The 12,113-nt window shown below is 39.9% G+C and overlaps 1 protein-coding gene across 6 annotated transcripts in view; it reads right to left on the reverse strand.

Annotated features, from left to right (window-relative positions):
* LOC135253525 (V-type proton ATPase subunit H) overlaps positions 1 to 12,113 on the reverse strand; it is a 58,867-nt gene that overhangs the window by 6,005 nt on the left and 40,749 nt on the right. For 4 of the 6 annotated variants that reach the window (XM_064332904.1, XM_064332902.1, XM_064332903.1 and 1 more), the window contains one exon: positions 4,447 to 4,560. In XM_064332904.1, coding sequence (XP_064188974.1) covers positions 4,447 to 4,560 — 114 coding nt within the window. Of the gene's footprint in view, positions 1 to 4,442; positions 4,561 to 12,113 lie in introns of those variants that run through there. The other 2 variants (XM_064332906.1, XM_064332905.1) reach the window with 1 other exon arrangement.

A 12,113-nucleotide genomic window follows, 5' to 3' on the forward strand; every position in this document is an offset into this window, starting at 1 on the left:
AATCATAAATTACTAACGGCTGCAATATGGCTTTGGGAGGAGAAGAACAGAAGCGGAACAAAAATTGTAAATCAAAAGTTTCCCCAACCTGCATGTTCAAAAGTTAGTTAAATCAGACGACAAAATTAAATTAGATTTACTTTGTAGTCTTACACACATCACAGATGATTAGGAAATGTACCCAAATCTGAAGTGAAAAACAAAACTGGGTTACGACCACGGTTACCAAATTGAACAAATTTTTGCTCATGAGAAAAAAACAAAAACAAAAACAAAAAAAGACAAAAATGAAGTGCATTTCGGTCCAAAAAGCTACCTAGATCCCGGGAAAGATGCAGGTATGGGGATGCAGTTTAAACAAGGTTTTGCGCCTGGAGTTGAGCACCAGCCTCTTTTTACCACCCTCCGGACTGACCAACACTAACTGCTCCATTTTCTGCTTTTAGAAGGAGCAGAAAAACAGCCTTGAGTTCTGTAGGTTATGCAGGCACACGCTGTTTCCAAGCTACTCGTCTGTGAGGTTTTTTCACAGGAAGACAATGCAGCTTTCATTTTCACCAGCAATCACAGCTACCATTTCCCTCTTTCTTTCACCACATGGGTGGCTATTCACTCTTTACAATCAAAGCTGACTTGTAGTAGGAAATAGTCCATACACTGCAAGACATAATACTATACAAGGCAGTCCATAAGTATTTGGACAGTGACACAATTTTTGTTGTTTTGGCTCCGTACGTTAGACTTGCGAATGAAAGTGAGCGTGAGGTTAAAAGGCACACTGTCCGCTTTAATTGAGTGTATTTACATCCACATCTGGCGAAAAGTGTTGGAATTACAGCGCTGTTAAATGGACAATATCAATATACAACACCAAAGAACAGATGATAAGCAAACTTTAAATTATGGGTACATGGAAAAATAGACCTCATGCAGCTTCCCTGAACACATGTTTTTCTCACAAACTACTCCTCAGGAGATAGTGATCTTATTTATAAATGCTAAATGCAACATAGGCCATACAAGGTGGTGGCCTGATTCCACCTGCTTTGCCTTCAGTTGACTGCTGTAAAGTAAGTACAGTAGGTAGAATGGCAGTGTGAGAAACGCTTGCATGCGACTGCAACATTTTAAAACATACAAAGAAATGTATTTTAAGAACGTGTTTCCTCACTAAGAGAGTGACCAGACGTAAAGCTCATCCAAGGTGCTTATGAATACACTGTGCACATCAGCACAAAATGCACAAAATCCAACACGGAGCAAGTTTTAATTCACTGCAAGGAGCATGAGTACTGATACTTTTTCAATGTGCTATTAAGCTGCGCACACATCTCAAGACACCGTTTACATACCCAATAACCCATATCTCACCATGTGAATTTCAATGCAATTGCACTGGCAATAATGCTCGGAGACTCTCCAAGTCAAGTTCTTCTGGGTCTGCCTGGGTCCTAATGCTAATATAACAATGTTTGTCATTTGGTTGATGCTGTCTACTGCTAGATTATTTATAAATAGGGCAAGTGTAGGTTACCTGTTAATTTGCATGTATGCATCACTTCAGAATGTAAACACAGTCTAAAGACATACATTGGGTATGTGTCACAACGATCAATTCATTATCTATACCCACTTATCCTGGTCAGGGTCACAAGGGGTGCTGGAGCATATCCCAGCATGCATTGAACAAGCAAACTCCACACAGAAACTCACTTGCTACCCACTGCACCACCCCTATTGGTCACATACGACAAGGAATCTGAACAGCAGGAAAAGAAGTGGCTATAAAACATCAGATTCTAACTGCATGTACATGATGCCAACAAGAAACTTCCACTGGGTGGGCTGGGGGATGTAAATGAAACCCCTGGATATGCACTGTACTGTATCACTCAAATTGTTGTTTTCCCATAAAAGTTTTCATTTGAAATTCAAGCTCATCAAAACATGGTTGTTCCAGACTAAACCCTTTGGTTTTGTTTAAGTGAAGATGGTTCCCTCTCTGTGTACGGTAAGAGGTTGTTTATTTGACAGTGAGAAGCGAATATTCACATACAATCTTTGAACAAACAGTCAATATATCAAACACAGACTACCCAACCCTACTTTTTTCCAATTATCAGCTCCCTGAGGAACTCATTTTGATACCAACAAAAGTGCAGCAAGCTTGGCAACAGAAAATTGTAAACAAAATAACTCACAGGATACCTGCTCTAACTGTAGCCATTATGAGGGATAGGTGAGCTTCTCAGATATTGCATAAATCAACTAGGGCAAACTACTAAAATGTTTTACTGCTTTCCCAATAAAGTTAAATCAATTCCAAGCCAAAAAAGCAACATTTTTGTATTCTGGGTATTTTTATGATTTCTCATCCACTAATAATTCAGAAAGGGAAGATGTGTCTTTAAAAGCAGTAAACAAGATTACAACTACAACGGAGTTCTATAAACACTTAGCTTTCCAGTAATACTTTGAGGCTTTTCAGCAGGGCTTAAACAATAGGAGCAGAATACAAAACAAACAGCTTTCAAAAAAATAAATAAATGAAATATCTGCCTGTTTATATGCAGCACATAAGGTGGAAAACAGTCAAGATTAATGGCACAAATATGCTATTAATAGAATGTGTATGCATGTAGGGTGCTTTATAAAATGTTTTTTGTGAAAAATCAAGAGAAAACTTTGATATTGGCATGAGACCAATATTTAGAATTATAAATTAAAATAAATATCTATGCACAGTAAAATGTTCATTGGACTCATGTACTCTGTCGGAGTTCAATGAACACTGGACACTTTACTGTGTGAATCTGCTCATGGTAGGCTTGTTTTTTAAAACACAAACCTTCATTTTACAGTTTAACAAGGACCCAAAGGTGCAATGTCAAAACATGACATCAATTGGACATACAGTTGATGAGAATAAGATTGAACAGTTTTTTCAAGGTTTTTTTTTCTTTTTTTTTTTTAAACATATGAATCCAGTTATACGGTTGAGCCAAATGTTCGCCACATTATATTGCTACACTGACTCTGGTATATAAAAATTGCTTCTGTCAGCACAGAGGTAATAGCACTGACACGACAAATGTCTGCAGATGTGTGTGTTCCATTTCTGGGATGTCGATGCCACTGCTGCTGTTAAACAGCAGGTTGGTGCAGACCAACCAGACACATAAAGCAGGCACGCATGCACGCACACTCCTCGCTGTCCACTGAAGGCCACCTGATCTTCCACCAGAGGGAGGCGCCGTAGCTGTGGCCGCTCATTCGTCACTCCGATACGCCCCATTAGCGCTCTGACCCTTAGTGCCTCGAGCAGTCGCAGTGACTGATTATGTGTGGAAACTCCCGTGCCAGGATCCGGGCTCCCATTCCATGTTGTGCTTTCCAAAGTCACAATTACCCATACACATACTGTAATAGATTCCAGAGATGATACTTCCTTACCTATTTTCAAGCCTGCAGAGAAGTGTCAGCTAGCATTTGTTCGACAACAGAAAATGACAGATTTCTCAATCTCAATGTCTTGTACAGTCTTTAAAGGATCACATTGTCCTGTAAAAATTCATATAAGGTCTTTTGTTATCTTACTTTTCTTTCTTGTTACATTACAGGCATTTAGCAGACGCTCTTATCCAGAGCGACTTGTTTTTGCGTGTTGTATTCAATACACCAAACACAAGCTCCACTGAGATAGACTCCTGTTCACATTTCTCCCTTAACGTCGCAGAGAAGGGGCAACAGAGTGGTTCAGTTGTAAAAGGTGTTTTCCATGAGCGCAGGTTGGTTGCTACAGCCTAGATGTCAAAAGTTTATCTGACTTTTACTAGCCAGCTATGACTGCGAGTCTGCAGCAAAGGACAGAGCTGACTTTATACAGTCAGGGATACAGTGAATACTTCACCCAGCAAAGTACTACACACATCTATCCTTAGATTGGCACTAGCTCTCCTGTAGTACTGCGGGACCTGTAATGCAAAAGTCACTGATCTGCAGCCAGTTATATGGGATGGGTGCATGCATTTCGGCTGCATTACTCAATGAGTGGAGAGAGCAGGTCAACTGCTCATTCCAATTTTGGTACACAAAATTCACCCGCACAATTATAGCCTCTATTTTGAAGAATTATTACTCAATCTACATGACCGTATGTCATTCATGAAAAACTGCAGTATATCAGTAAACCTGTGGCTCTCATTTACCATCATGCTGTGCTCTAAATAACACAGGAACAGCTGTGCAGTCATAACCATTAGTCTGAGTAGGTATTGCTCATGCAGAGCCCACATTTTGTTGGCTAAGATAAAAAGACCCCGTGACTCTAAGAGACCAGAGTTTAGGACAGCTGTGCAGAAAGTTAGTATTTGATAAGCCCCCTTTCTGGACAGAAAAGGCAGATGCTAATATTCTAAGAGGGCGGGCGGTGCAGGAGGGACCTACCAGTTGTGCACCATCAGCTTCTGCACGGCCAGCAGGGCGTTGTAGCGGACCTGCTGGTCCTCGTGGTGCATGTGGTTCATCACCAGCTGCTTCCCGCCCAGCTGCTCGATCACTCTGCGGACCAATTAACGGGAGAAGGAAGAGACCTCCATTAGCATGTTAATCAGGATCTATAGATATGCACACGCTTGGCTTTCATTCAGAATTAAGCACACTGGAGCCAGAGCCACGGCAAAACTTTAAGAGTTATTTACTGCCGCTGAAATTATGCTTTTGTAGAACTGAGCGATTATGACAAGAGGTGCTCGCTTTGTTGAGAGCATTTCATATTTGATAGAGTAATTCCCCTTTTACCGATGCTAATTACTGCACTAAAATCTTAATATGCACACACAAAGCAAGACTTTTTTTTTTGGTTAACAATCAAATTTACAAATGCAAAGGATCAATGAACATTAGAGATGCAACCTAGTTATATCTTTTAATATGCAAATGTATAGTGCCAATGCCAAAAAACAAACAAGACCCCCCCCTCCACAGATAATTCCCCTCTATATTTAATAACAGATATCCACCCTCAACAAAGAAAGTGAAGTTTTAATATATGAAGCATAATTCCTGTCTTAAGTGACCCATGGGAGAAGCAGAAACAGCAGCCGGGATTTCCAAGCAATGACAATCTTTAAAACAAAGAGCTGAGCACAGATGGAGCAGCAGGACATCTCAGAGATGATATCAACCTTTCCCATCAAATTTTCATGTCCCAGCTCCCTTACATCTCCCCACCGAGTTGAGCTCAGGAGAAAAGCACTAATTCTTCTGGAGGACAAGAGGAACACTGACGAGTATTCACTTTGCAAGCGCCATTTACTGGATACAAACAAATCTTCCAGACGGCCCCACCCCCCCCCCCAAAGAAACGTAAATAGCCAGATGGATTGATTGGGTTTTTAGTTAAGCAGAGACAGTGAATGTGACACATTGTCTTTTTCACTCCGTTTCAGTGGCCCCTAGACGCCGCATGCCTCGGCCTTAATGCGACTCCCTTTGACATACTGCATGCCCCAGCCCCCGCCGGCTTTCCACAGACTTCTTCACCGAAGCCGATACTCCGGGGGAAAGGATGAGCAAATAATAAACATCTGGTCTGTACCCTTGCTGGATATCAAGGGGTACATCAGCACCATCTTTCTGAAAACAGACTTTTTGTGGGAGAGGAGACAGAGACACTACATTATAAGAAAATCCATTTTGCAGGGGACAGCAACAAAATGTATGGGTTTATTTTTTACATATGGGTGTCATGTCAGTGTCTGGGACCATATAATATCCCTACAATTTCCAAATCATTTTCAGTTTTTTGTCTCAGTAGGTCAACACTTATATAGACATACATTTACAGTAAATAAGAAGTTAAACAGGCAGTTTCATAATGACCTCATAGAACACAGTGGTGAAGAACATGCACTCATTATATGCATTTCTGAACCATTGAAATTTTTCACTTTTTTCCCCCATTCACAAAGAAAATAACAGTCTTTCTACACTGTCTTCAGGGCTAGTTTTATTACCTGGCTGGAATGCGATACCACGCTCTTTCAGAATGGGAAAGACCCACTATCAATCTTGCGCGACATCAGCAATTCAAAGTGATCAACAGCTTTGAATGCGGAAAGGGCACACGCTGAGCCAATCAGCATCACTGGTAAGGCTGATATAGGCGCTTGTTAAATTTGTTTCTACACTTTCTCCATGTGACACAACATTTGGAATGTACTTGTCAAGAGGCCAAGAGGAGTATGCTAACTCACTGGTAATCCAGGTATCAATATATGAAAACAGCCGTGGGGATTCTACAAACATGTAGGGGATGAATAAAATGAGACAGAGGAACACAAACTACGCAATACCCAATCATGAATCCATGGCAATCAATGGGATCGAAGACGCATTCATCTGCACTGGTGGTAACGCGTTCCTGCCCTACTCCGTCCACCTTGACCACAGCAAAGTCAGATAATCAAAGCTGTTCATCTTCTCCCTGGGTCAATACGCATGGATTTACGCCCGCGCCTCGATCTACCGCCTCGCTCTCCCAGCCTCTGCCGGACAACAACAGGGTGCGGCTCCCTGGCGACATTCATCAGCCTCGTTAACGGCTGCGCCCTTCAGTTTGCAGCATTCACTGTTTGCTGACACGTTCACAGGCTACCGGCACCTAATTAACTCAGTAGATTGTGAGTGACTAACCAACTCTTCTGGGTGACATTTTAATTAGGTCATTATCTAAGTTGTGGTTAATGCAGAGGGACATGCACTGTGATGGTGATGGCTAAATATAAAATATGAATTTAGCACCTTCAATCGACATATGCGGTCTTATCAGTAACCAAATTGAGTTTTACTTTCAACTTCACCTTAATCAGGTGGAGCAGCATAACTATTTAGGAATGGCAAATTCATTAGGAAAACAGATTCAGAGGTTCTCCTCTTTTGAACTGTCAGATCAACTCTGACATTTCCATAGGTTTTACTCCTGTCTGGTCATCCCTCAAATATATATATATAAATCATGAATATGTCCCTTAACTGCTACACTACATTGCCAAAGGAAGCTGGAGTAAATGGCTAGCTAGTGAGCTAAGAAGCCAATTTGTTACAAGTAGGTACAAATAAATAATTATTGCAAGGTAAGAAAACTAGTCATCAAGCATTATAGCAAGAAATGAAACATTTCTGCAACCTTCTTTCCAGTCATCAAAACATAAACTTTTGGTGAAAGGTTTTGCACAAAAAATTAACTCAGAGGTCATGTAGTAATACACAACATTGGCAAAAGTTTGTGGGCACCCCTTCTATCTAGTGTGTTCAGCTACTTCAGCCACACCCATTGTTAACAGGTGCATAAAATCAAGCATACAGCCATGAAATCTCCAAAGACAAACATTGGCTGTAGAATAGGTCTTACTGAAGAGCCTAATGACTGTCAATCTGGCACTGTCATAGGATGCCATCTTTCCAACAATTCAGTGTCAAATTTCTACCCTGCTACAGCTGCCCCGGTCAACTGTAAGTGCTATTATTGTGAAGTGGAAATGCCTAGGAGCAACATCAGCTCAGCCGTGAAGCTGTAGGCCACATAAGCTCACAGAATGGGACCGCCGAGTGCTGAAGCATGTAGCATTTAAAAATCCTCTGTCCTCGGTTGCAACACTCACTATGACTGGTCTGCACAGGGCCCTGACCTCAACCCCATCAAACAGCTTTGGGATGAACTGGAATGCCGACAATGAACCAGACCTTATCGCCCAACATCAGTGCCCAACCTCACTAATGCTCTTGTGGCTGAATGGAAGTGAATCCCCACAGCCAATCTGAAAATCTAGTGGAAAGCCTTCCCAGAGGAGTGGAGGCTGTTATAGCAGCAAAGGGGGGACCAACGCCATATTAATGTCCATAATTTTAGAATGTCCACAAACTTTTGGCCATGTAGTGTATATTTTGCTTTAACAATTCTGTTGATCCTTAAGTAGGCTTACCAGCATTACTCATAGGCAGACTTATGGGTAGCTCTACCAATTTATGATTACATGAGGTGGAGAAATGGCATGAGACAACACTGTAGAATCCTTAAGCTGTTAGTGCTAACACTTCACAGACTAAATTGGTCTCTTTCCAACTGATTTAGGTAGAAAGGAAGACCATATTAAAAGATAAAACTCTATAATTTGAAATGATGAATGAATGATTATATATATATAATTGTGTAAAATTAGGATGCATCGATTGGATGGAGCCATATGCATTCAATTGATTTATGATTTCATTTTCTGATTTATAAAAAGTAACTGTCCATAAGTCAACAACATATAAAAACAGCACTGGGTTTATTTTGAGTGAATGGCATACAGAAATATTAATGCTGTCTGGTTTTAAATGTCAAGATTTTTTAATTATTTACAAGTCATCCTTCCTCAGTTCAAACAAGCACACCATGTTTAATATGCAGGGCAAACATAAGTCAAATCAGAGTCTGCATGATTTTATGCATTTATGTTTGGCAACTGAGAAGCAATAACAATCAACTGTATAAAAAGTGAATAAAACCTGTTTTATCCAAATCATGGCAATTACAGATGGGCATAGAATTTTAGTGTGGAAATCCAAATATTAAATTAACAACATTTTGATCAAATACCTCAGAGAGAACTCTAGTATACTTTAGTATATAACTTTAGTATACTTATTATTGTGATTACACACATTGTCACATGTATAAAGAGTGCCAACATTATAATGTTCCGAAATGCTGAAGAAAACAATGGCAAATTCACAGAGGCTGTTCAGATGGAAACAAGATCTGAATATTTTATTCTTTCTATAAGTGTAAGGCTAAAGACAATGGGGGGTGAGTGGGCGGTGGAGAATCAACCTCAACTTTGTCACTTCACATGCCCTGGCTTTCAGGACTGTGATAAGATCTATTTTCCAAGAAGAAACTCAAGAATAGCATTCCAATTTAACAAACAAAGATGAAAGGAATCAAACCAAATCAACAGTCTAGCACAAGCTCAATCAGGATAATAGAGCAGGAGAAATGAGCATGGTGATAAAAACAAAAGAGATGGGGGAATGGCCCGACGACCTCACTATGACAGTAGCCAAGCTGAAAAGAAACAGACAAGTGATGGTGAAAATATAGCCACAAGCGGCAATAAGCAGGCTTGCAGCCTTAAAGCAAGAGCATTATTTTACAGATTTTGAGGCAGAAGAGGTGAAGATAATGGTAAAGAAAGAGGTTTTCATGGCAATTTAAAGTTTTAATGGTAGTTGTAACAGGAGTTACAACCACCTTTGCAAATTGGATTTGTGGAATTAATCACCTGTTTGATATTCCCACCCTTCCTCTCACTTTCTATACTATTTTGAATCTTTCTAAATCATGCAGTAGGCAGAGACCGGTACAAAACCTGTGCTTTTTACACTTCATGAGCATGATTGTTTTTGCTATTTTAAGAATGAAGTGAACTGCAGATTGTTGTTCCTCGATACAAAGCTTTCATGAACCCTTTGCATGCAGCAAATCTGCATTTTGACATACAATCATACATTAAAAATATGGTTTCACCCCTACTGCCTTGAAAGCCTAATTAGAGAAGATGAGCAACTCCAGGAAGAAAACAGTGAAAGCACCGAAAGACACACCTGGGTTAATAACATTGTTAACATGGAGGGAGCCAAGGAATCCAGAAGCAGCCAGAACCAGTGTGCTCAGTGGCAAGCTTACACTGTGATACAGTTAATGAGAAATATAGTACAAGCCAAACAACACAACGAGAGATCACAGGTGCTATAAAGAAGTTGAGGATGGCTGAATTTAGGTAGAAAAGGTTAAATAAAAAGACAGAACGAATGCACACACAGCTGAGAATTTGGTGGAAATGCATTCGGCTTGAATATTGGGATTCAAAGGTGGTGCCAAAGACATTAAAACTGCATTGTGCGGTCAAACTAGTGACAAAAACAATAGTGACCTTGAAGGTAGAGTACACTTATCTGGGATCATTTTGAAAAATGTGCAGAGGAAAAATGTGAATATGCAGTTAAGGGTGAGGAAAGAAGTCTGGGATAGTTTAAGATCAGTACTGGGAACACCTGAATAATTGGACAGACCCCAGGATCTGGACTGAATATTATCTGCCAATGATATTACCATCATGGCTACGAATACAAAAAGCAGGAAATCAATGCAAAATGTTGACATCAAAAAAGAGGTCAAAACAAACATGAAAATAATGTTGAGGAATGATATTGCACTCTAATACAGACCTGGTTAATTGAAGGTCTATATTAGTGTGTGCATCAACATCGGACTTGATTAAAAAGGTAGAATTACTTAAATCTTTCGTCCAACAATGATTAATGTTCCAGATTCTTTGGCCATTTAATTTTCTTTTAACCACCATTTTCCTGTAGTAAAAATATGTTGAAGTATGAACATACTGAATGAATAATGTCCAACAATGCTTTTTGAAACCAATTGTTCACAAATAATGTACATCAGTGATGGTCTAGAAAGAAAAAAGACATGGGAATGTGACCCCCACTAACAGCTTGTTCCCAGAAAATTGTAATGAACCTCTGTCAACAGCAGCCCTCGTAACAAAACACTTAAACATGACTATCACACCAATTTACCAGGCCTGGGTCATGGGCGATTCAAACGGCCCCGTTCGCATTGTAGAGGAACTGATTTCTTGTGATTTCTGCATTCAGTAAGCATACAATTATACTGTCCATCATTCTGAAGCTGACAGAAACCTGGAAAAACCCCATCTCAGGCCCTGCTGGATAGAAGATTAAAGATGGGGGCAGTCTTCCAAGATCACATATTAAGATGAATAAAGTGAGGCAATTTCAGGCTTAAATTCCCTGTAGGAAGGACTGCACTGTGACAAGATGGCAAAGAGAAGGCAGAGAATATATATAACCCAGAGAATACCTTCTCCCCTTCTGGCCACACTGTAACTGAAAACTGTCACAGCATTGTGCCGATTGGTAAATGGTCATATCTAATTACACATACAGCTTTCATCTGAAAAATATGACCTGTCTAATTCAAAACACTGCATTTTTCCACACTTACCTTGTGCAAAATATACACGAATATTCCAAAAACCAGAAGCAAGCTATAGTTAACGTAAAATCATGACAGCTCATCCCATTCTCCATTTGCTACTCAAAAAAATTCTCACTAATCCTGAAAAATATGCCCATGCTTAAGACAAAAGGTATGCAATAATTTATTATTTCAGCTGGGCGATAGATTAGTTTATCTGGGATGACTTACAGAGTTTACACTGCTCACATTAGGTTAATCATTTAAAACAGCTGCACAGTTACTGAAGCAATGCATGAAAATCACATTGAGCATGCTCAGTCAGGGCGATTAAGCAAACGGGGACATTAAAAGAAGCCCGGTTCCTTAAAGGCATACTATACAGGATTATACCTTCAAAATATTATAAAATGACCATGCCAAGGCATATCTATAATGGACTGGCAATCTCTATCTTTATGTACTTTCACTGAATCTGTGCACCTTTGCCTGTATTTGTTATTCTAAAATGAGTTTGGGATGTTTCTGGCTGTGGCGCTCTTGTTTGTGTGGTGAGGAGTAGGTGTGGCTACACAGCCTGCAGTTTGGGATCAGATTTCAGAGTTTTTGTTACTCGCTAGCAAATTAAGCTCAGATACAGCAAAGTAAAAAGACAAGTCGACAGGACTCATTCAAGAACTACAGTTCATTTTGAAATCATGTTTCCCTGGTAACATCAGCTAAAGTTTGTCAAGAGGATGAAAAGCAATGCGGAATTGGCTTGTTTTCTGTTGGACCTGTAAGTAATGCTACCTGTTACAAAGCGTATGACAATAAGGAACTCTAAATAAAAGCCCCAACAATAAAACCACTATTATGTTCACCATAATGAAATTAATTAAGCTATTAAGCTCAATATAATGAAATTAAGCTATAATTGAATATGCCTTCTTATTGTCATTCATGGTCGCTCATTTCAAGGTACCAGCATTACCTCTAGCTATCCAGCTAGCTACATTAGGTGGGGTACTCGGGATGAGTGGATGGGAGTTGAAGATGGAGGAGAAAA

The sequence above is a fragment of the Anguilla rostrata genome, chromosome 4 (genome assembly GCF_018555375.3).
Source record: "Anguilla rostrata isolate EN2019 chromosome 4, ASM1855537v3, whole genome shotgun sequence".
In the NCBI taxonomy this organism is placed as follows: domain Eukaryota; kingdom Metazoa; phylum Chordata; class Actinopteri; order Anguilliformes; family Anguillidae; genus Anguilla; species Anguilla rostrata.